This window comes from Peromyscus eremicus, chromosome 13 (assembly GCF_949786415.1).
Source record: "Peromyscus eremicus chromosome 13, PerEre_H2_v1, whole genome shotgun sequence".
NCBI classification, from domain to species: domain Eukaryota; kingdom Metazoa; phylum Chordata; class Mammalia; order Rodentia; family Cricetidae; genus Peromyscus; species Peromyscus eremicus.
The window spans coordinates 44,419,721-44,444,546 of NC_081429.1; the positions used below are offsets into that span (position 1 = coordinate 44,419,721).

General features: G+C 41.1%; 2 protein-coding genes across 14 annotated transcripts in view; one reads left to right on the forward strand and one right to left on the reverse strand.

The window, feature by feature from the left end:
* Kansl1l (KAT8 regulatory NSL complex subunit 1 like) overlaps positions 1-4,105 on the forward strand; it is a 91,908-nt gene extending 87,803 nt beyond the window's left edge. For all 7 annotated transcript variants that reach the window (XM_059278764.1, XM_059278768.1, XM_059278769.1 and 4 more), the window contains 3 exons: positions 167-279; positions 1,515-1,686; positions 2,486-4,105. In XM_059278764.1, the coding sequence (XP_059134747.1) occupies positions 167-279; positions 1,515-1,686; positions 2,486-2,716 (516 nt within the window). In that variant the 3' untranslated portion in view covers positions 2,717-4,105. The remainder of the gene's footprint in view (positions 1-166; positions 280-1,514; positions 1,687-2,485) is intronic.
* Rpe (ribulose-5-phosphate-3-epimerase) lies at positions 632-24,716 on the reverse strand. Of its 7 annotated transcripts, none has more exons than XM_059278771.1 (7): positions 24,521-24,716; positions 23,837-23,856; positions 15,490-15,569; positions 8,440-8,579; positions 7,295-7,429; positions 6,812-6,898; positions 635-5,790 (listed from the first exon to the last, which is right to left on the reverse strand). In XM_059278771.1, the coding sequence occupies exons 1-7, from the start codon at positions 24,629-24,631 to the stop codon at positions 5,668-5,670; spliced, it is 696 nt and encodes a 231-aa protein (XP_059134754.1). In that variant the 5' UTR covers positions 24,632-24,716; the 3' UTR covers positions 635-5,667. The 7 variants fall into 7 exon arrangements, with proteins under 7 accessions (XP_059134756.1, XP_059134757.1, XP_059134754.1 ...); XM_059278778.1 differs by having other exon boundaries at positions 23,826-23,856; XM_059278773.1 differs by lacking the exon at positions 6,812-6,898 and having other exon boundaries at positions 632-5,790.
* Between the last annotated feature and the right edge of the window lie 110 nt (positions 24,717-24,826).

A 24,826-nucleotide genomic window follows, 5' to 3' on the forward strand; every position in this document is an offset into this window, starting at 1 on the left:
GTACCCAAACAATAACAAAATAATCCCATAGCTGTGGCAAATGGAGAGAACCCATTTATAATCTAGGTACATATTAAAACATGAGCCCAGAGTAGGATGTTTTAAAAAGCTCTGTGCTTACAAAGACCATTTGAAATCTGTTTTCATGTTTCAAAAATCTTACCAGATAGAAGATCTTTCTGATGAAGTCTTCTCCCTAAGACACAAAAAATACGAAGAGAGAGAGCAAGCTAGGTGGTCACTCTGGGAGCAAAGCAAGTGGCATAGAAGAAATAACAGGCAAGTATTTCAAGTTTAAAACATTAAAGCCATAACATATGAGGGATGATCCGAACCTAGCTAGGAAATTATCACAGGGTGCAAAACCAGCTGTTATGTAAAGTGACACCTGCATACAGAAACTGACATCCAAAGTTCATCTGGGAAGTGACACATGACAGAATGAGTTTCTCAGACTTAATGTGCTGCTACTACCCATGGTTTCATACTTACCCAGGAAATATTAGGAACACTCTTTACAAAGCATGTCATTTCATACAGGCATGGTGGCACATGCCAGTAATTAATTAGGAAGCTGAGGCAGGGGGATCTCTAGTTTAGTATAGATTGCACAGTGAGGAACTCTTCTCCAGAATCTTAAAGCAAGTTATTTCAATGTTGTTTAAACAGTGAACCCAGCATAAGGTACTGGAGTTTAGGTAATCCATTTTAACAAACATCTCAAAAATAATACTTAACACAAATTCTTTGAGAAATTTTATTTTAGTATAAAAGACAAATAGTTCATGGGACTTTTAAAAATATAAATATTAGATCTGGGCACATGCTCAGAGTTCCTGCATTCATGGGGATGAGGCAGGCTGATCTTGTGTTAGAACATGTGCCACAGAGCCAAACTCTGTCTCAAAAACCAGAAAACAAGCCCCTAAGAAGACTGGGGGAGAATAAATGTGACATAATTAGTAATTATCTATTTGAAATACCTTTGTAGTTACATTTCATTATTTTTAATGTAGTCACAACTAAAAAAGCAAGTTCATGTAAAAATCTAGCTGTCTCTTCATTTAAAGAACATCTTTCAATTATTTAAATAATAATAAAGTCCCTTCTCTGCCTAGCTGTTCAGATGTACTGTAAGTCTTTGTTGAAAGAGTTCTCCTAATATAAATGAAACTCTAGAATTCCAGTTCTTTTCCACATCCTAGATAGAACTTTCTAGAAATACAGAGGAAAAAATGTGAATTGAGGTCTTCATGTATGTTAAAACAATTCTAGAATAAACTGAGAACTCAAAGACTGTAAAAGTCAAATACATGGCCCTTTCTGTTTTGTTAAACCAAAGAACTGTAACGACGATGATTGAGTGAGTACTCAATGAGGATATTTAAGCCTTGGATAGAAACCTTTCCTAAAAACAACACTGGGAAGATCATCAGATGACCTTGAGTAGAAACACTAGAAAAACACAGTACTGACTTAGTGTGATACCCTGTATTCATTTATTTCCTTACTAGAGCTTACAGTAAAAACACAGAAGGACAGGACTTGGTTCTGAAGGAAAACCCAAGTGAACTTAGCAGTGCTCAGCAGTGTGCTAATGCCGAGAGTCCCCTCGAGCTCCCAGCAGACAACCACAGTCTGTGTGCTCAGGATTCACTTTCTTTAAATGACAGTCAAGAAATCAAGGTAAGCCTAGGTTATATGACTGCATTTTCCTTTAACTGTCTTTTAACTTCATCTCACATGTGTGTAGAAATTGCTTATTGTAAATTGTTTTACTACATATCAAACTCAGTGAGATGTTCAGTCTAGCATGGCCATGAAGGTCTATAGTGGAGCACTCTAGTTCCATTCTATTAGCAATTTACTTGTATTTTTATTTTTGGGGGGCACAGCCTGCCAGTAACAACCCTGACCTATCTACTTACTTGCCTGTTAGGGAATGGGGATTCTACTGCACTTTCTTTAAGAACACACCTGAGCACTGGAGACTGGCACATGGTACACAGTAAGCACAGCCTCTGTTTCCCTGCTGCGAACAAAGGGTTTGACCTGTCTCCACACAAATCCAGCTCCTACTGTAGGAGAGTATATCCTACAACTATACAAAGTTCATGCTTCTATCCCCATTACAGGGTGTTGAAAAATAACTAGATCAAGAATGGAGGAACTATAGAAATTAATATGCAAGTTGCAGAAAATTAGGAAGAAAAAGGATCTGTAATAACAATGAGACAGAAATGAAGTACAGCAAATGGAAGAAATCCTTCCTTAAAGGGTTCTGTGGCAGTATTTGCTCTTCTTAGCAGAGTAAAGAAATAATTCCTTAAAGTCAAGAAATTCTCAGTATATTCCATTTTGACATGAGAGGAAATGAAAACCTGAACTTAGATACTCAAAGAATAATTATAAAAACTGACATTACACATTCCTTAACAAATAATCAAATTAGGTGAAACTTAACTGAAAATGTTTCCCCTTTCAGTCTTTGCGGTGGGAGCGACGAGCGTTTCCACTGAAGGATGAGGATACTGCAGCCTTATTATGCCAAGATGAAAGAAAGGATCAGACTGAGGGGGCAAGCACAGCCTTCCGCGACGAAGTCTTCTGTAGCACTACACCAGAGGATGGCCACCCTCCAAAAATGCAGTTAGATGGAATGGAAGAATATAAAACCTTTGGTCTAGGAGTTACTAATGTTAAAAGAAACAGGTGACAGGGAACAAATTATGAAAACTATGTAACTGAAAGGAAAAGAGGAAGAAAAACCTAAACCCTCTTCTGACTCTTCCGCTCCTCTGGTCACAATTCCAGACAAGGAGGATGTGCTGCATGTATCCATCTTTCACTGTTCATGAAACAGACCAGAGAAGTTTCTTTTTCCTGAATCACAGAAGTAGCTAGCTTTTCACCTACACAAATGCTAGTAACTTGTGTTTGTCAATAACACAGATCACAAACACTGCTGCAATTTGATGGAAATCACACTCTGGGTAACTGTTAAGAGCCCCTCCCTGACAATACAGTCGATTTACATCAAATGACAACTATTCTTTGTATCTGGTCTCATGGCAGTTCATTAAAACTGCCTCAGTAATCTGAGAATATACTAGTGTGTATACAGAATATATACACACACATGCACACCGTAGTCTTAAAACTGCATATATGAACTACTCTATGCAATGTAAGTTGCCATGAATATCTAGCACAGGTGTGGACTGATAATAGACATCTGAAAGCTTTGACTATGGAAAGGGAGTTGTTTTTTCTTTTATTCTAAAAATTGTTTAACCAATATAAGTTATTTATGGAAATTCTTATATCAGATAATACAATATTCATTTATTTGAAATCATTGTTCTCTCTTGGACTAACCACAGACTTTCTGCTTACTCCTAACAGAATTAAGAGAAGCAACTTAGAGTTTAATATATTGATACATTTTAAAACTATTGTCTTTGAAAATTCACCCTGAGTTTTACTTGCTTTATGTACCTCTTCAAGACAGCAATTTAAAATGCAAAACAGCATACAAATCATAATATGGTTGTAATTCTAGCAAATGTACAGCTAGAAGCTTCTAATTTGGTTTCTCCTTGCCATAGCTTACTCAAATACCTACTCTTAATAGGCTCCTAGATCAAGAATTCAAGTTTTTTCAAAGACTAAGACTTTAATATAGAATACTGAGGAGTGTACATTAAGGAAAATTCTTTTTGGAGCTATAATACCATTTTTTCTAGATAAAAGTTAAGGACAATTTGTATCAACCACTTTTTGTTATGCAAAGAAAGGTTACTCAATTTGTAGTTCCCATAATACTGAAAATCCTGGCCACTGGGCTTAGCGTCTGTGGGATTAGATACTTAAGGTTTTGTTGAGGATTAGAAATTAAACTGGTCCCTGCAAAAGGGGGGGTGGGGGAACCATTCAGATTCAATACTTACAAACTTTTGCTTATAGTTTTACTGTACATTTATTTTTAAAGAAAAAGATAACAAAAGCCAGAAAAATACAAGTTGTCCCAGCAAGTAATTCAAATCTTTGTCATGACTGATATTATAATCTTCTACATAGTTTTTTAATTAAAGTTATTTCTATATGCCTTGTATTGTGTGATTTGATTAAATGCTATATCTCGTGGCACAAACTTTTCCTAAGCCAAAATAAAAACAAGTATTAATAAACTTTACTTTATAGGGCAGGAAAAAGCCCCAGCAATCTCTGTTTCATGCCTAAGTTTGTCAATGTTCTTATTTTATTTTTTAAAACCTTATTTCTCAAAACTCACAGTAGCCTGAAGAAACTTAATGATACTGGTTGTGTTCATGTCATAGTCAAGAATGAGAGTGAACTTGCCGATTCGTATTTCCAGTCTTTCGATAACTGGGAACACTTACTAATACTTAGTTCATGGATTAAGTCTGTATCCTGTCTTCTCTTAGCCTACTTCTTCTTTCTTAGAAATTATATAAACATCCCTGGGGCCCCATCTGTATGTATTTCCAGAGTATGCTTTACTTACTCTGATTCTGCTAGAGAGTATAGTTATACTAAAAATAAAGTTTAAAAAACCCTTTCTTCTTTCTAACCCACCTCTGTAGTCTGAGCAGTAGACATACCAGAAAGCCTGCTTTTACTGGACCCTTTCTATGTACCAGCACAAAAAATACCTGCTAACAATTACAGACAATCTAGGAGTTAATTAAACACAACCAAAGTGCGTAATAACTCACAAAACAGACAATGCTTGCCATTTTGTGTTGAGCATCCCCTACAGTCTAAGAGTAGAACTATAGGCTATCTAGTATCATGTTATGCTTTTAATTCTCAACCCACAGTAGTTATGGTTCCATTTAACAGATGTAAGGGTTGATAGTAAAAACCGGTTGGGTGACTTTTCTTAAAATCAGAGATCTAGAATGGAGCCAACCTGGATTCAACCCAATGGAGCTTCCAAGAGAGACTGTATGGTTCCTCTCTGCTCACAGCTACCACAACAGTATTATTTCACAGCCCTAAGAATGGCAGTTGAGTGAGAACCAGAAGCAGAAAGGAATTACTGAAAAGCCTGCTGTGACAAAGAAAATACCTTGATAGAGTCTGTGCTTGCATTTCAGAACCCTAGGCCTCATACATTTTGTTATAGTCTTTAATAAACCAAGTGTAAGATAAAAAGTAAAAAAGATACCAGACCATGACGTGCCACCCCACCAAAGCTTCTAATTTTAGTCCCATTCCATTCATATTCTCAGGCATATAAACAAACCACAAATGACACGAAACAGAGAAAATGGATGTCATTTGCTTTAGGGATAAACCAGGAAACAACAGAACATTCTTTTTAAAAATACAGAAAAATGGTTTTCATAGTAGCTAATTTTCCTCTTTAGGCATTAAGACACATTTCTGTCTAATCTTAAACGATATTTTCACTCTTTACAAAAATTATTCTCCCAATATAAACATGAATATTTCATCACGCTAATCTCTAAATGGCATCACTAAAAAGGTAGTTATTTACTTCTAACCTCTTGAACATCCTGCACAATTGATTTTAATCACTGGAATGCAGCACTGCTTTGATTCAATGTGATTTGGTAGTTAATATTCCTCTTTTCCAATAAAAAAGCTTTCATGAGCAGAACCCAGGTTCCTGTGGCTTCATCGATCAAGAGAACGTTTCTGAGCAGCTTCTGAACAGACATTTCTTAGTAAGTTGATAACAGATCTGGGGTCGTCACTCTTCATGATGGCACTGCCAGACACAATCATGTTAGCTCCTGCCTGCAAGAAGTACATGGCTGTGTGTTAGCGTGGAAGAAACCAACACAGAAGTCCTGGAGCAGCCTTTCCACCCTTGTCTCTGCCAGCGCTTCCCCAGAAGCTGAGTGTAGCACTCTAATTCACTGAGGTAAGAAGGGAAAATGCTTATAAATGAGGCCACAGTTACTTGTAAATGCGCCTACCACGTCAATGAACTGCTGCGTAAACTAGTCCTAGCTGCACACAGTACCTCTGCTGACACTTAGAAATGAAGCTTTGCCCTCTTAGATCTCCAATTCCAGTCAGGCCTTTCCTAACCAAGGACCCCAGACACTAAGGAAACCCTGTAGCTAGCTGTTTGTTTGGAGAAAGTCTGAAGGGAGACTGAAAATGAGAAGCTAGCCATAAAACACTGGGAACATTAGTGCCTTGTCATTTTGTGTCAGAAAGAATGTAAAAATGTATCTTTATGCTTTCTTAGGTTCCAGCACTTAGAAAATTCTCCCTGGATAACATTTTTAAATGTGGAGTCAAAGAAATGGGGGGTAAAGGGAACACCCTAAAAAGCTCAAATGAGATAGCTCCAAATACAGCTCTGGGTCTGGGATCTGAGCTGAGGGAAAGCCAATCTGCTGTGTAATCCATTGTTAGAAGCTGGAAAAGCACATGGTGAGGAAATTTCTCCAATGAGACCCAGTCACCTGACAGCAGGCTTTTACATCTCCAATAACATTCTTTCAGGAATTAAAGTTTATAGGACTATTGATTAATATGTCTCTTAATTTGAGCAGGAACAGCACTGCAGAAGAGTTCAAAACCAAACAACTTAGCAGGATCTAATAGACGATGCTCAGTGATCATCAACTATTAAACAATTCATGTATTTAGAAACTCCCTTGTTCTTTACTTTCCTAACCCTATGTTTGAGCAAAAAATATTTTCCCAAGGAAAAACTCAACTCAAGCAATTCTTTGGTGATAGGACTGTTGTGCAGACTGCACCTACAGGAACTGGCCTAGTCACAGTTGAGGAGTAATCTCACCTCCGCACATTTCTGAACAGTGTCAGGACCTACTCCACCATCGACCTCTATATCCAAAGTTGGGAACTGGGTCCTCAACCAGTGAACCTAGACATACACGAAGAAACAGTGACTCCCACGGTGCACACGCAAGGGAAAACAACCAAGCACACAAAACATCAGAGCTCACACGAGCTTAGCTGTACACACAACAGGACTGGGGATCACTTTCAATGGACTGAAGCATATCATGTTTATCAAAGAAGTTTAGCAAATGACATTCAATTTGATAGCTTTGTAAAGACTAATGAAAATTCTCAAGTGACCCAAGGTCACAAAAATAGCAGCTTAAAAAATTTGCAATCTGGATATTAGCTTTTATTTTAAAACCTATCATACTGTCTTACAGTATCTGAAGGCATCTCTATTCCCTCACCTCCAAAGCAGGACACATCTACACACCTATAGTAAAAACCTCACCCCAGAACAGAATATTTCTTTTACCTTGGGCATCATATCTTCCATGAATTTTTGCCCTCCAAACCCAGGTTCTACGGTCATTACCAAGGCCATATCTATCTGATTAGCCCATGGGGCCAAATATTCAACTGTCGTTCCTGGTTTGATGGCAAGGCCGACCTGTAACACACAAATGCTAAATCACATCATTTCCCTATTGTATATTGTGGCCAAGTTTTAAAAAAACCAACTCACAAAATAGAATGCAAATATCCAGAGTACAACATCAGTTTTTTTTTTTTTTGTTTGATTTGGATTTATTTTTGCTACCTTATTTTTTGATTTTTACTTTAAAATACTTTTCTTACAATATATTTTGATCATGGCCTCAAGTCCTCCCAGGTCCTCCCTACCCACCCAACTTTATATTCTCTCCTGCTCTCTCTTAAAAAGATACACATGTGTCTGGTGGTGGTGGCAAATGTGTATTTTTTAATACATATTTTTAAAATTTTTAATTTAATTTTTTAATCCCAGCACTCGGGAGGCAGAGGCAGGTAGATCTCTGGGTTCAAGGCAAGCCTGGTTTACAGAGTGAGTTCCAGGACAGCCAGGGCTACACAGAGAAACCTGTTTCAAAAAAATAAATGAAACCAAACCAAACCAAACAAACACATGCAAACATATACAAAATCAAAAATCAAACAAAACAATGAGACAAAAAAACAATTCCCGCCCCCCAAAATAAACAAAACAAGGAGTTCTTTTTGTATTGGCCAACTACTCCTGGGGACTGGGCCTGCCCTAGAGTATGGCCGACAGACCCAGTAAAACTCCACTTTAGAAAACTGATTTTCTCCTTGCCAGTGGGTATCAATTACCCACTTCTTTTTCAGGGGTTGGACTCTGTGTATCCACTTCCCCCTCTCAGTGACACATTCAGGCCAGAAAGGGTCCTAGCACTGTGTTTTTTGTTTGTTTTTTAACAATAACATGGTCATTAAATGTGAATGATTCCAAGGCAGTGACCTTCGGAAACATAAGCAGAATATATCTTACAAACATTTTATACTTTAATTCTGGACTCCCAGCTGCCCACGTCCAGTCCTTTCCCTATCATTTTTTTCCCCATCTATCTTTCAAACTTTGACAAGAACTGGTATAAAACATGACTCTTATCATCAACTTACCTTCATCCCATTCTCCCGGATGTCTTTAATCAAAGCCCCAGGGTTCTCAGTTGCCTCAAGATGAAAGGTATATTGATTGGCACCTGCCACGGCCATTGGCTTTACCCACTGTTCTGGCCTAGACACCATCATGTGCATATCTGAGAAGAAAAGACATTTTCTGTTCATTACTGAGAGGAATACCCAGCACATGGGATGAAGTCAGCCTATAGGGTTTTTTTTGTTTTGTTTTGTTCATTATATATATATTATTCCGGCATCACAAAGTAATCAGTTATACTTTGGTATAGATAGTCTTCATCCTAAAGATACAATTTGGTTATATTCACTTATGAAATAGTTTTTCCACAAAAAGCACATGCTGCTACATATAAAAAGTAATGAGAAAAACCCAGGAAACTGAGGTGTGAGCCCAGGAAATGCCACTTTTAACGGTTGAAAGGGGACACACTACCTATGCAGCCTATTCTCCTTCGGAAAGCTAGACGTGATTTTCTCCACGTGCTCATTTAGCAACCTTCCTGAACTTTTATGGCGGCACAAATGATAAAATACAAACTAGGGTGAGTAGCTAATGCCGGCTGAGGGGGATGTGATGTCCGAGAAACAGGCAGTGAGGAAGGTGGCCGAGCTCTGCAGGCTGCTGGATTTCGCCTACTGCGGTGGGAAAGCCCAGGTTTCAGTGAAGTGACGGTAACCCAGGAAGTCAGGCTCTGAAGGCACAGCCACTTAGAAGGGGAGAGGAAAGGAAACGGGGCCGAAGACTTGGCCTTAGCACGTAGGAGGGCAGAGCTGCAGTGTATAGAGTGACAGAGGAGACAGACGGCAGGCTGGTGAGGGAGGGTGGAAGCCTGAGGCTGGATGTACACAACACAAGTTCTTAACCCTGAATGTATCTCATGAGGAAAGGGCCTCTTCAAAGAGGCCAGACCACAAGACAACCCTGGGACCAATTCTGTGCAGTGCAGTGTGGAGAGTATGAGTGTTGGTCTGACTTTCGTCAGAGGAAGTATATTTGTGGCCTTGCTATGCTGTATTTTAAAAATAAATTCTAACATTTCAGAACCTAACTAAAATTACAAAATTCAAGAGCTTTGGAAAGGAGTTAGGCAATAATACCAGCATTACAGTATATATTTCTAGACTAACAATAACAAACAAATAAAAACATGTTAATAGGTAAAAACCTCACGTAAGATCAGCAGTCCTCAGACAGATTCTAGCACACGCTGGCTGATGTTGGCTAAATGTACAGGTGTTATGTGTATTAGACATTTCAGAGTACTAATTAACACAAGAAATACTAACAGAAATTACAGAAGACCTCTGTTTTGCACAGTTTAGTTAGTGCAGCTTCATTTTGGAGGTTTTCTTGTGTCATCTGTGGTTTAAAAATGCTAGACAGAAGTTCCAGAAATAAACACTTGTTAAGTTTTATATTGTGTACCCCACACCAGCTTGCTCTTTGAGTCATCCCTCTGACTGGAGTACACACACCATATATTACCCATTCACAACTTGGCAGCTGACTGAAGTGATCATACCCAATGTCCTGGTATCACAGTGCTTATGATTGAGTTATCCTATTTCTATAAAATCATGATTATTGTGCGTGTGTGCACGCGTGCATGTGTGTATGCATGACAGATGTGTAAGTACAGGTGTGTGCATGCCATGGTACACATGTGGAGGTCAGAGATCAACTGTTGGGAATCTGATTTTCCTTTCCTACAATGGGAAAAGGAGTTAGAACTCAGGTTGTCAAGCCTCCATAAAAAACACTTTTACCGCCGGGCGGTGGTGGCGCACGCCTTTAATCCCAGCACTCGGGAGGCAGAGCCAGGCGGATCTCTGTGAGTTCGAGGCCAGCCTGGTCTACCAAGTGAGTTCCAGGAAAGGCGCAAAGCTACACAGAGAAACCCTGTCTCGAAAAACAAAAACAAAAACAAAAACAAAAACAAAAAAACAAAAAAAAACACTTTTACCCCCTGGGTTATCTTGATGATCTCTATTTTTTACTTGCCATCAGTAACACAGCACAAGTGTCATCATGATGACAAGTGTACAAGTCATAAATTCTTCAATTCTTCCTTTGAGTATCATCTCACATTACTGCAAGGATTACATAAGAAAACTTCAGAGACGGCATTCATATAATTACAGTACACTGTCCTGTTCTATTTTATTATGAGTTGTTGCTTACTAAACATTGTGCTTAATTATAAGTTAAGCTTTTAACACAGATATGTGTAAGAAAATCATTAATGATGCTATATCCTGCAGCAGCAAATATTCAGACAAGATATTCCTTATTTAAAACAAGCACATCATCTTGTTAGTATGCAAATTTGCCTTAATCTTTAATAAATGGTAAAATTATATGTATACCAAAAAGTTGTTTTAAAATCAATTACTTTATGACTTATTACCAGTAAAGGTATGGTTTATATGCTTATTTTATATATCTGTATACCCGGGGCTGTGTAAAAATTTCTCATGGGATAAGGAGTCAAGTCTAGAAGAAATTTAAGAAGCCTTGCTCACATCAGACATAGTCTTATACATGGTCCTGTAGTACTTTAGATTGGAATCAAGAGGATCAAGAGTTCAAGGCCACTCAGGCCTTGGTGATGCACACCTTTAATCCCAGCACTTGGGAGGCAGAGGCAGGCAGATCTCTTTAAGTTTGAGGCCAGCCTGGTCTACAAAGTGAGTTCCAGGACAGCTAGGACTGTTACACAGAGAAACCCTGTCTTGAGGAACAGGGGAAAAAAAAAAAAGTGTTCAAGGCCAGCCTGAGCTACATGAGACCCTCTCCACCAAAAAAAACCCCAAACACCCTGTTCTATGTGTATTGTGCAGTGTATAGGAAGTATCTTCTAGATACAGGTAATAAATAACAAGAGGCAATCAACACTTTATAACAACATAGATGGTTTTTATCCAACTGTGGGCTAGCTAAATACTCTGGGCACACTGGAAATAGGCAAGATTAGAGGTTATTCATATTAAATGCACTTTTGACTTACGATGTCTCAACCTACAATGTATTTTGTAGCATGAATTTTAAAGAGTTCTTATTAATAAAATCAAACCCGAGGCCAGTTATTGGGGTCAATGCTGGTAGATCAGAGAGACAGAACAAGCCACAGCTATCTCACCTCGCCGGATCCTCAGCTGGTCTTGTCTCCTCAGACTGGAGGCCTCTGAGTCCTCATCCAGAATGGGTCTCAGCTTAACTGCTGCTCAAAAGCCTGAATGCTTAACCAGCCAAATGCTTCTAGTTTCTGATCCTCACACCTTATATATCTTTCTGCTTTCTACCACCACTCTCTGGGATTAAAGGCGTGAGTCACCATGCTTGGCTGTATCCTTGAACACATGGATTTCTGCCTCTGGAATGCTAGGATTAAAGGCGTGTGCTACCACTGCCTATCCTTTATGTTTAATATTGTGGCTGCTCTGTCTCTGACCCCAGATAAGCTTATTAGCGTGCACAATACTTGGGGAACACAATACCACAGTATTTATGGGAACAGCCCTATGATATACGGTAAGCAGCATCTCTCTTAGGCGTGGTTGTGCACAAAGCTTTCAGTACTAGTTTCTTCTTACAAATTCTTTGGCAACACACAAGGTATTTTTTTTTTTTGAAGTGACAAGTTTACTTTGTTAGTTAAAATTAAGTCTGTAAAACAGCCACTCTCTAAAACAAACAAGTTAGCTGTCATTGTTTTTTTTCCCCAAGCAAAAACTGGTGTTAGGAAAAGGCAGCCAGTTCAGTTCATGCAATGGTGCAAGGTCTCTGGCCCGAGAAAAGCACCTGTTCAAATGAAAAGCGTCATCACACATGCAGCAGAAATGCTTTGTTCTTCCTACTCTGTCACATGAAAATCAACAAGACATTATTCAAGACAAACTTACTAAAATACATTTTCTAAATTGCTTCACCAAAGATACATACTGCATACACACAGGAGTGAAGCACAGTCCTGATTGGAGGAATCTGATGCCACTGCACCACTGACTGCTTATGACACCAAAAATACAACTTACCATTGATTTGCAGCACCAGCACCAGTATGGACAATGACAAATAATGTCTCAGTATTATGAAAATAGCTTTGACCTCATAAAGGAGCTAAAGAGGATTTCCATGGTTCCCTACAGTACAGAGCATTGTCTTAGATAATAAAGGCTTTTCTTGTTAGTTTAGTTCTTAGATGTTTTTTGTACTCAAAACTAAGACTGAATAGTTGAGAGCTTTCTAAATAGCAGGGTTGGCTGGTACAGACCTGTAATATAAACATCTCCAGTGGCTAAGACAGGAGGATTCCAAGTTCAAGGCCAGCCTGGGACACAGAAGTTCTAAGTCAGCTAGGGGAACTTAGGCAGACCCTGCCTCAAAACTAAAAATGGAGCTAGGGAGATGGCATGGTGGATAAAAGTGCTAGCCATGGAAGCCTGACAATCTGGGTTTGATCCTGGAACCCATATGAAAAGCTGATACAGCAGTGGGTCCCATTTAGAGTCCCAGGACTCCTATGATGAGATGGGAGGTGGAGAGAATATCCAGGAAGCTCTCAGGCCAGCTAAGTGGAGTGTGCAGGAAGATAGAGCTTGCCTCAGTAGTGTGGAAGGTGTAAGATGACTTCCAAATGCTGTCCTTTGACCTGCCCTCCACAAGCACACCATGTCACTGTATCACATATACTCACACATGTACCACATGTATTCACACACACAAATACATGATTTTGAAAATAGTAAAAGGTTGTGGAATTGGCATGTGCAAGGCCCAAGTTCTGATCTCTAGTTCAACCAACAAAACACCAGAACCTTAGAGGTTATAAATACAACTTACAGACTACTCATTTATTTTTAAAGATTTTACTTTTAATTATGTATATATGTGTCTCTGTGTGTGGGCATTTGCACAAAAGTACAGGTGCTCACAGAAGCCAGAAGAGGGAGTTACAGGTAGCTGTGAGCCACCTGATGTGTGTGCTGGGAACCAAACCCTGGTCCTCTGTAAGAGCAGAAAATGCTCTTCATCACTGAACTATCTCTATCTAACCCTGGTCTACTTCTTAAAATGAAGTCATTCATCAATTATCTAACAGCTAAGATCCAAAAACAAATCAAACTATAGAAAATAAAGGCCTCAAACCCCAAGTATTAACAAAGCATATTCATCCTTATAAAAATTTCCTAAAGTACTACTTAGCAAATGTATATACATATATACATCATCCATATCTGCCTATGTCCAGAAGGAAAAGTGGACTGGATCTGGTGGTAGCAGTGGTGTTACAGGAGGAAAGACTGATGATAGAAGATGGAGGAAACAGTGAGGAATGAGAACAGGAGTCAACATGAGAGAAACGAAAAAAATGTAAAAAAAAAAAAAAATGAGAAAGACAGAGCAGTGGGATGTGTGACTACTGTATATAGGAATAGTGTAATTTATTTCATCATTTCTCTTAATCAGGATAACAAATTTAATTTTAAAAAGTCATGGTATATAATAGGAGCAGATTCAAGAAGAAACTTACTCTGAAAACTCCTTTCCAAAAAAATTTTTTAACATCATCAAGATTATATTCAACTACATGAAATTTTAAAAGATGAACATGTTGACAGATATGAGGTAATAATGCACATTTTTTTAAATCTCTCAAAATGGATGAATCCTTTCACAGGTATGTACATGCACAGCCTGAATAAGGTGAGGGATGGCTATGAATAAGACCAACACAAAATTGTAAACTTACTTTATACGAGATGTTTGGTTTTGTCTCGTTTTTGTAACTCAACTATGCGATTCTCAGATGTGACCTTCTCTGATGACAATAACATGAACTTTGCATGTCCAAAGGTTGGACACATTAGCTAGAGGCTACACAAGTGGGACTAATGGTCTGCATCAGCAGGAATGCCCGTGGCTACACTGCTGATAATAGTCAACAGACACATATGGCGACTGAGGACCTGTAATGTGCCTACTGTGAACGAGAACCTCAATTTTTATTTTAATATATATAGTTGAATATGGGTTTTAGAGCTAGCACACTGAACATTTCAGCTAGAGTCCTTCCTTCATAAAATTGTTCTACTGGCAAAAAAACCTTAAGCTTTACTTAATTATACAAGTTACATAATATTATGAACTTGAATCTGTTTCAGTTCAAATAACTTCCAGGTTGGAGTGATCTAAAAACAAAAAACAAAAAACAAACCCCAAAACCAACAACAACAAAAACCAAAAATACACCCCCCCCAAAAGAAACAAAAGCCGTTTAGATTTACTATTTCATGCAATGAAGCATATCTTCAAAAAGCCCACATTTGAAAAAAATTAATTGGCTGCTGGACCACTTAGTTAAATCATAAATTCAATTACTAGTTAATACTAAATGTAATCATGTCTGTTTAGCCTTAAGAAAACCAAAAGTTGGGGATGGAGAGAGGACTCATCAGTTAAGAGCATGAGCTGCTCTTCCAGAGGACTTGGTTCAGTTCCCAGCACCCACACGGTGGCTCACAATCTTCTGTAACTCCAATTCCAAAGAATCCAATGCCCTCTGAGGGCACTACACACACATACATGCAGGCAAAACAGCCAAACAAATAAATTATATATTACAATATAAATATATATGGTAAATAACAAATATACATTTATAAATAAATTATAAGGAAAATCACGAGTTGAGTTCTAGCCCTACTTTCATGGATCTTATAATCAGTTCTAAACAGACTGAAAAGTGGATAAAGTTAGTTTGGAGGAGGTGCTTAGAAAGGCCTCTCTCAAGAGATGACAAATGACCTGAAGGCTGACAGTGAGGCCCTCAGCAGAAGAGTTTTCCAGGCAGAATCAGGTTCACAGCCCTGGGAAAGGAGAAGGGTGTTGGATTGCTAAGATCAAGCTAATGAATGCCCAGCACAGTAAGAAACAGGAGAAGGGGCAAGATGAACTTGATCTCTTTTTCCTCTTTTTCCTTTATTTAAGCAATCTTGTCAGTTTTAAATGTTTAGCAACCCACTTACCAAAGAAAGGGTCCTGGCCTAACTGCTTTCGGAGGCTTTCAACCACAGAATGACCAAAAGTGATATTGGGAACAAAATGCCTATAAGAAAAAAAAATAAATAAAATCTTACTCTGAAAACATTTTCAGTTTCACTTCTGCATTTATCAATATGAATTTTGACAAGGGAACAAGGGGATATTTGGGATTGCATTTTTTTTGCCATATAATTCTTAACATTTTTAATATTAGACAAAGTTAAGCAAAAATAACCAGGTAAGATCAGGTGTACAATTAATGTGTGCTGTCACATTCATCTTCATAATGACAACTCTGTAATTCATAACCCATGGTAAGCAGAAATGGAAAGATGACAGAAGACAATTTCTGACTTGCTCAAGTGACACACTAGTTAATAAAGGATTCTATCAAGGTGTCCTGAGTCAGCTAATCCATCCAATCAGAACACTAAATGACAGTTTGTTTAAACCCTATAAACACTAACCATTAAAAACAACAACAACAAAAAACCCTTGGTATTATGAATAAAGCTGCTATAAACAAAGCAGCTCAATCATCCTACAAGGTCACTTGCTCAACTATGTTCACAGCAGCTCTATTCATAATAGCCAGAACCTGGAAACAACCTAGACGCCCCTCAACCAATGAATGGATAAAGAAAACGTGGTACATTTACACAATGGAGTATTACTCAGTTGTTAAAAACAATGACATCAGGAAATCTGAAGGCAAATGGATGGAACTAGGAAAAATCATCCTGAGTGAGGTAGCTAAAACCCAAAAGAACAAACAAGGTATGTACTCACTTATAAGTGGATATTAGCTGTAAAGTAAAGGATAACCATGCTACAATCTACAGACCCAGAGAGATCAGGTAACAAGGAGGGCCCAAGGAGGGATGCATGGATCTCCCAGGGAAGGGGAAACAGAAGAGATCTCGTGGGTGGACTAGGGCTGGGTGGATATAGGAACATGAGGGATTGGGTTGGAGGAGGTAGAAGGAGGGGGAGAATACTGAAAGAGATGACTGGAAAGAGGGGGCATTTCAAGGTCAGGTAGAAACTTGATACAAGAGGAACTCCCAGGAATCTACAAGGATGACCCCAGCTAAGACTCCTAGCAATGGTGGATACGTAGCCTGAACTGGCCATCTCCTGTGACTGGGTGGGGCTTCTGGCGGAGGGATTGGGATGCTGTACCAGCCACACAACCTTTGACCTACAGTTTGTCCTGCCTAAAGGATGTGTGTGTGTGTGTGTGTGTGTGTGTGTGTGTGTGTGTGTGTGTGTGTGTACAGGGTGGGGGTGGGGTATAAGGGTAGCATGGAGATTGTGGGAGCAGCCAACCAATGACTGAGTCAGCCTCACACCCATACCATGGGAGAGAACCCACCCCCGATACTGCCTGGAGTGCAAGGACACAGAGGCTGGATGACCCAGAGACCTAGGATAGAACCAAACACAACTGGAGAATAAAAAATGTTAACATAATGATGTCTAATGGTATTCTGCTCTACTCATAGACTGGTGACTACCCCAACTGTCATCAGAGAGCCTTCATCCAGTACTGACAGAAACAGATGCAGAGACCCACAGCCAAGCACTGGGCTGAGCTCGGGAAATCATGCTGAAGAGAGGAAGGAAGGAATTGTTTGAGCCGGGGCAGGTCACCGACATCAAAAGGAACTCACAGAAACCACTAACCAGGCTCATTGGATCTCACAGAATCTGGACCAACAACCAGGGAGCCTGCACGGGACTGACCTAGGCACTTTACATATGTGTGACAGCTGTGCAGCCTGGTCTACTGGTGGAACTCCTAGCAGTAGGAACAGGGAATGTCCCTAACACTTTGGTTGGCTTACAGGAACCTATTCCTCATACTGGGTTGTCTTGCCTAGCCTTAATACAATAGGAGGAGCTTAGTCCTATAGAAACTTTATATGCCATGCCTTGTTGACACCATGGGAGGTCTGCCCCTTTCTAAACAGAAACAGAGGAGGAGTGGGTTGAGGAGGGTGAAGGGAAGGTGGGAGACGGAAATGGGAGGCGAGGAGGGAGGGGAACTGTAGTCGGGATGTAAAATAAACGAATAAATTTAATTAATAAAAAATTCTTGCAAGAGCAAAGACTGAAAAAAGCAATTTTATAAAGCTGTGCTGAAAAAAAATAACCTGATGCTTATTGGAGACAGTAGTATATTGAGAGCTTAGTTCACAACAGATATTGTATTGTTCTTCATGCCTCAGACTAATAAAATAGATACTATTTACATTCTGCTTGAAGAACATAACTAACATCCTTCAATCAGTTAATAATCTGTGGCACAGAATGCAAATCAAGTCAGCCCGATACCAACCCCAAAGCACTTAACCTTTAACCTTCTTAGTTCATCTTCCTTTTGTATCTCCTGCTCACTTAAATATTTAGGAAAACCCCTTCCAACATGTAGGTCATCCTATACTGGGTGCAGCATGTACTGTGTTTTATAAAGAAATAGGCAACGAGTTTACAATCTCCACCAGAATTCATCTCACTAGCAGGAGATGAACGAGAGTGTCAACAACTCCACAGATCCTCAGCTACAGGACAGTTATCAGTAGGAAGCCAACTGAGCACTCCCCAGCTGCCTGTACACCCAAGACAGCCCCTGTGATAATCCTTGTCAATGGTCTGTGAGTTTAAGTGATGCACGACATCGGAGAGTCTAGAATGTAAAAGCGCAGGCTAAGCAGTCCTAATCTGAAATCCTACAAAATTAGGGACTTTTGGAGCACCAATATGATGCTACAACAGACAAGATGGTTAAACTGGTGTGGTGGTGCGCATGGTAATTTCAACACCTGGGAGGTGGAAGATCAGGAGTTCAAGGTCATCCTCAGCTACAAAGAGATTCTGCAAGCAAAAGAGGGCCAGGTGGCGGTGGCGCATGCCTTTAATACCAGCACTCCTAGGGAGGCAGAGCCAGGCAGATCTCTGTGAGTTTGAGGCCAGCCTGGTCTACAGAATGAGATCCAGGACAGGCACCAAAGCTACACAGAGAAACCCTGTCTTGAAAAAACAAAACAAAAAATAAAATAAAAAAGAACTGTACATAAAGTTTCATGAGACATATATGAATTTCATGAACTTAGACCTGTGTCCCATCCCCAAAGTAACTTATTAGGCACACACAAATATTCTGAAATCCAAATAGAAACCCAAATTTGAGATAATTCTGGTCACAAGCATTTTGGATGAGAGGAACTCAATCTGCACCCCTTTCCTGCTCTCACTCTACCTACTAGCCTAGAAAGCTCTTCACAAGTAGGGCCACGGGATGGAAGAATGTTGAGATTTATAGGATCAGAAATGGCTTTAAAGGAAGTGAAAGCAGAACTAAGCAAGTTTAGGTCAAAGGGGGAAAGGCTGTTGATCAAAGCAGGTGTAGGCTCTATCAAATTAAGGGTGTCCAATGCTACACGCAGGTGTGGAGTTTATTGCACTGTAAGTATCAAGTGGGATAGTAGGGCAAGAAGCAAGTAATAAAACACATACAATAAAAGCATGAAGATGGACCAGGCAATAAGTTGCAAGAAGGAAGAAGGAAGAAGGAGGTGCTGTCTTAGTTAGGTATTATTGCTGTGAATAGACACCATGACCATGGCAACCCTTTTTTTGTTGTCGTTTTTTTCGAGACAGGGTTTCTCTGTGTTGTTTTGGTGCCTGTCCTGGCTCTCACTGTGTAGACCAGGCTGGCCTCGAACTCACAGAGATCCGCCTGGCTCTGCCTCCTGAGTGCTGGGATTAAAGGTGTGTACCACCACCACCACCACCACCACCACCACCAGGCCCCATTGCAACTCTTATAAAGGAAAACACTTAATTGGGCGTGGCTTATGGGTTCAGAGGTTAGCCTATTACTGTCAGGGTGGGAAGCTTGGTGTCCGGCAGGCAGACGTGGTGCTGGGGAAGTAGCTGAGAGTTCTACAGCTGAGAAAGTGCCACTGGGCCTGGCTTGACCTTCTGAAACCTCAAACCCTGTGACACACTTCCTCCAAAAAGGCCACACCTCCAAAGATGCCACTCCCTATGAGTCTATGGGGGCCATTTTCAGTTAAACCACCATAGGTGTTAATACTAAGAATTGGCAAAAATGACAAAGACAGGCAAAACTTAAGAGTGTCTGTCAACAACTGATTAGATGTGTGTGTGTGTCGGGGTGTGTGTGTGTGTTAAAAGACAGTAAAGCCATGGTTACAGCTTAAAGTGTGGATGACAGGCAAGTGCTCACAAAAAAGTTAGTCTAGGGATAAGTTCCAAACCCTTTCCAGGCATTCAACTTTCTATCTGGCACCCCTGGGAGACAGGCAGCACCTGTGTTTCACAGGTGAGGGAACGCAGCCCATGTCACCCAACCACTAAGTGCTGATGGTAGGAGTTGACGCACACTACACAGTCCAGTCTTCCTGTGTTCACCTGCTGGTACAATGGCAGCTAGAACAACTGTCCTGGGGAGAGGACAGGAACTCATGCAGGCCACCCCTGAGCAGGACAGAACAAGTGGACCAGTGTGGATAAGTTCTCTAACCACCAGATCCCTGAGGTTCCACTTCTAGTATTTAGAAGATTATTCTACTGCCTGCCTAAGGGCACTCACTATCAAAACTCAATGACACACTGTGACCATTTCTTACACTAGACATAAGGGATAGGTAAGCAGATAGCAACCCCAACTGACTAGTCCACAACTTTAGACGAAGTCTCTAACTGCATATACTGTTCTTTCAATTTACTGTGTGGCCTTGAAACTCGGTTTGCTCAAATTTAGGTCTCATTTGTTACGAAAACAGTGACAAAAGACGGGCTGAGGAGCTGAGACGAGACGGAAACACAAATCTACTTGAGAAACACGAGCATAAAACAGAAAAACTACTGACCCTCCACATATGCGAGTAATTTGTGTTCCTGTTGATGAATTCAATGAACTGGGTTCATAAGTTTACCGAGAGCACAAAATGCATCAATATTCTCACAATATTGTCACTAAGCCATAACCAAAAAAGACAAAAACCCAGGCAGGAAGTCAGGTGTCTTTGAACCGCCTGACAACACCAACTATCAAGGGATTTTTAGCTTCTTCCTGAGGGCTACTGAGATTCCAAAGACTTAAGAACATGAATTTTTATCAAATGTCTCAAAGATTTCTTACTAGACTGGGAAAATCTAAATTAGTTCATGCTAAAGAAAAGGAATTCACCAGAAAAGTGAGCTTCATCATGATTTCATTTTGACATTTCCCTCCTGAAAGGGACTTCAACAAAGGAGTCCGCCTCTCAGAAACCAGGGGCTTGCTGGAGTTTAGCTACAGCTGTCGTGATGCAGGGACGTAAGTTTCCTCTCACTACGTTCCATCACCAGTGCTATCCTTTACTAAGTTATAACTGGAATGCAGTCCACTTCGGACAGATCAACAAACAAAATGGTAAGAGGATTAAGGTCCGTACAAAATGTCTGGAAGCAGAATACAATCTTCCTGTGAATCAGGAATCATAGAGCCACTGGCCGGTTGCAGTTGGCAAAGTTAAGAAACAAAACTGAGCAGACGAGACGGGATGGAGAGGGTAAGGTGCAGTACACAAATGTGTAACTGGTTAAGGGTGCTTGCCTCACTCCACTCCAGCCTATCACAGCCTTATCAGAAAACAGAACACGAATGCCAAAGCTTTGATATCCCCCACCATGGCCCAGCCCCCAAAGTCAGAAATGCAGTATTCATCTGACATCTCCCTAATTTAAAATCCTGATGACTGATTTAGAAATAGAATGGAAACACATGAACTATGAACCAATAGCTGAGGAGCCCCCAACTGGATCAGGCCCTCTGGATAAGTGAGACAGTTGATTAGCTTGATCTGTTTGGGAGGCATCCAGGCAGTGGGACCCGGTCCTATACTCAGTGCATGAGTTGGCTGTTTGGAACCTGGGGCTTATGCAGGGACACTTGGCTCAGCCTGGGAGGAGGGGACTGGCCCTGCCTGGACTGAATCTACCAGGTTGATCTCAATCCCCAGGGGAGTCTTTGCCCTGGAGGAGACAGGAATGGGGGGGTGGGCTGGGAGGAAGGGGGGGGGGGAGAACAAGGGAATCCGTGGCTGATATGTAAAATTAAATTAAATTATAAAATAAAATAAAATTCTTAAAAAAAAAAGAAAGAAAAGAAATAGATACTTGCTCTGCTCCCACGGTTGGGATCAAGCCGTTCCAGCCACCATCTTGTCATGATGTGCTTCGTATTTTCCTCAAAATGTTTTTGCAGAAAATAAATCTGCCTTTCATTTTAGATATTGAACCATACTTGTGTCTGGCCACCTTGTGTTTCCCAACCCAGTTTTTTACTTTCTAGATAAATTCAGTTTTAAGCAGGAAAGAAAACTGGGAGATGAAGTGGAGACGGGGAGGTGTCAGGAATTCTCCAGCAACAGGGGGGGGGGGGTATTTTGAGGCTGGCCACCTTTGTAAAGGGATCCCACAGCTCACTTTTGTACCGTTGTCCTGGAAACGGTGCACCACATGGCTAAGGAGGTGACTGACACCATCTCCATCAGGTTTTGTCTGCTCCGGCAGGACGATGGGAAAGAAGCTGTACTTCCCTAATCTGGTTTCCTCTTTTGTAAATGATGAATAGAAACAGCTTTTACTTCATACAAAACAAACAAAAAAAAAGTAGGCGAAGATTGAAAGGCGTAAAAAATTGTACATGGAGAATTTAGGTTTTCCAAGCCAGTGCTTCTCAGCAAAAGCAGAACCATTTAAAAAAAAAATTGCCTTATTTACTAAACTTAAGTCTGCCATAGGGGCAGGGGATCTGCTGGGAGGGGCAAAGGTAATTCTTAGAGATCTTTCCTACTATTACTAAGCAATGATAACATGGCTGCACAGAGCTTTACTTCAGATACCAAGGTGAGCAAGAGAGACAGACCCTGCTCTCAGTACTTCAGGAGAGAGAGGAAAATAATACAAATATAAATCACTACTTGCTGTTTGAGGACAAAAAATGTCTTAAGAGTTCTGTAGAAGTCCAGGACTCACTGAAAGCATTTTTGAGACATAGTTACAGAGCTTCTACCTTGGTTCCCCCTTTTTTTTTTTTTTTTTTGCTATGAAACATGGTACTGCACCTTACTCTTCATTGACAAAACATTAACCTCAAAAAGTAGATCAGCCCACAGGTTCTAGCCCTACACAAAGAACTAGGTAACTAAGGAATGCTGAGAGCAGGAGACACAGTCTTACCCAATACCAAATGGCCAGCTGTGAAAATACATACACAAGTAACATTAGACAGATTGAGCAGGTCTCGTTTATGTATTTAGGAATATATTTCTGTGCGTGCATGCGTGCGTGCGTGCGTGCGTGCGTGCGTGTGTGTGTGTGTGTGTGTGTGATAATTAATTTAAAAAGAGGTCATGGATTTGAAAGAGAGAAAGGAGGTAGTAATGGGAGGGTTTAGTGGAAGGAAAGGAAGGGGGAAACTATTTAATTATATTATAATCTCAAATAATAAAAGGATTTTTAAAATAAGTTTAAAAAAAAAAGCACCAGAACAGAAAGTCAAGTGCTTCTAAGTACTGCTCTCCAATATCCTTACTAGCAAACTGAAAGAAATGTTCTCCATTCGTTCATTCTGAATAAACACACTCACAGTTACACGTGTAGCCTGTTCCATGCTGGGACCCCTAAGTTTTCTCAGGCACCAAAAATATAGCTACCACCTCTATGGTGCACACTTTCTTTCGTCAAGGGCTTTCAATAAGCCTTAAGAGAAACAGGAGATTTAACTGCACAGAGCAAAAGGAGAAAAACTGCTACAGAGCAGCCAGTGACATTAAAAAAAAAAAGGGGGCTTCTGAGTGTGATGGCATCTGCCTGTAATCCTAGCATTTGGGAAGCTGAGGCAAGATTCTGAGCTTGAGGCCGGTTTGATTTACATAGACTTTGTCTCAAAAACAAAACGAACAGCAACCCCCAACAAGAAACAAACCAACCTCTTGGAACTATAACACGAATTTGCCAATGCGACTGAGGGCAAACAAATTTTACTTACTTGAAATAAATTTATTTTTCTATCTCAACCCAAGGCTTTTATAATCCTGTGCGGAACTTCCGGCGGGAAACGGTAGTCCCAGCCAAGGAGACTCAAGTTCCAAGTCTGTCACAATCTTCTGTAATCTTGAGCAAGTCTTATGGGCCTCCTTTGGGTCTAGGTTTATTGACTCACTTTACAACCAATCGAGGAAACTTGTGCCCTGATTCTGAGCATTGTAAGCTATAACTACAGTGCTTAAAAATTACTTACAAAAAACTGACCTCCCTGAAGAGCAGGGTGCCTGAAGAGAAAATAAGACAGGAAAATCAGACTTCGAATGGTTATTCGATCCAGCTAACAACTGTAGAGAATCTGTTAGATGCCAGGCACTGGACTCGCTCAGTTCATTTTTTTCCAAGGACGCGGAAGCGTTCTATTATCAATAACACTTCCATTTTTCCAAACCCTGAGGCCGAACCTCAGCGAGGGCCGAGGCGGCTTTATCTATCAAAAACGAATCCGCAAGTGGTCGAACTTAGGAACCAGAGCCAGGTGGTGTCAAGCTCGTAAACCGTGGACCTGCCTGGTCTCCCAGCTCTGGCCACGGACTAGTTAGCTGAGTTTGGACAAGTCGTGCCTGTCCCGCTGGGCCTCAGTTTCCCTACGAGTTCATGAAAGAGACATGTCCTGAAATACTGAAGGTGGCTTCCGGGTCCTCGGACCGCAGGTGACTGGGGGGCGGGGAAGGACTGGGGGACTGCCCGCCCCACCCCACCCCACCCCACCCCCGACCCCCGAAGGCAGCCAGGACCGGCTCGGTGCCCTCAGCAGCGCTGGCGCCTTGGCGGCCAGGCCGCCCGTGGCAAAGGGGGCGCCGTGCACCCAACAGGCGCTCGCTGAGGTGCAGCGACGCGACCCGCGCGGGCCAGCCCGCCCCGAGCCCCGCGGAGTTACCCGTCCATTACATCCAGGTGCAGGTAGTCGGCCCCCGAGTCCAGCATGCGCAGGCACTCGGCCCCCAGGTTGGCCAGGTCGCTGTTGAGGATGGACGGGCCGATCTTGCAGCCCGACGCCATGGTGCCGGTTCCCTAGAGCGAGTGAGCCCACGAGAGCCCGGGCCAGCCAAGACTTCGTCCCGATTGGGCGCGCCGCACTGGCCCCGCCCCCTCCCACCCTGCACTCTCTTCCGGACTCTGCCGGAAGCAGCTGCCCTGCGGCGAGGAAGTCCCGCCTCCTCCTCCCTCCTCCCAGGGGGCGGGGCTGTCCGATGG

Excerpts from the sequence above, each read along its gene's own strand:
- Rpe (XM_059278771.1), bottom strand. The coding sequence starts at position 24,631 with ATGGCGTCGGGCTGCAAGATCGGCCCGTCCATCCTCAACAGCGACCTG. Across the intron at positions 8,580-15,489 it reads AGGCCAGGACCCTTTCTTTG|ATATGCACATGATGGTGTCT; the intron begins GTAAGTGGGTTG and ends TTTTCTTCTCAG. Across the intron at positions 5,791-6,811 it reads CTGTTCAGAAATGTGCGGAG|GCAGGAGCTAACATGATTGT; the intron begins GTGAGATTACTC and ends TACTTCTTGCAG.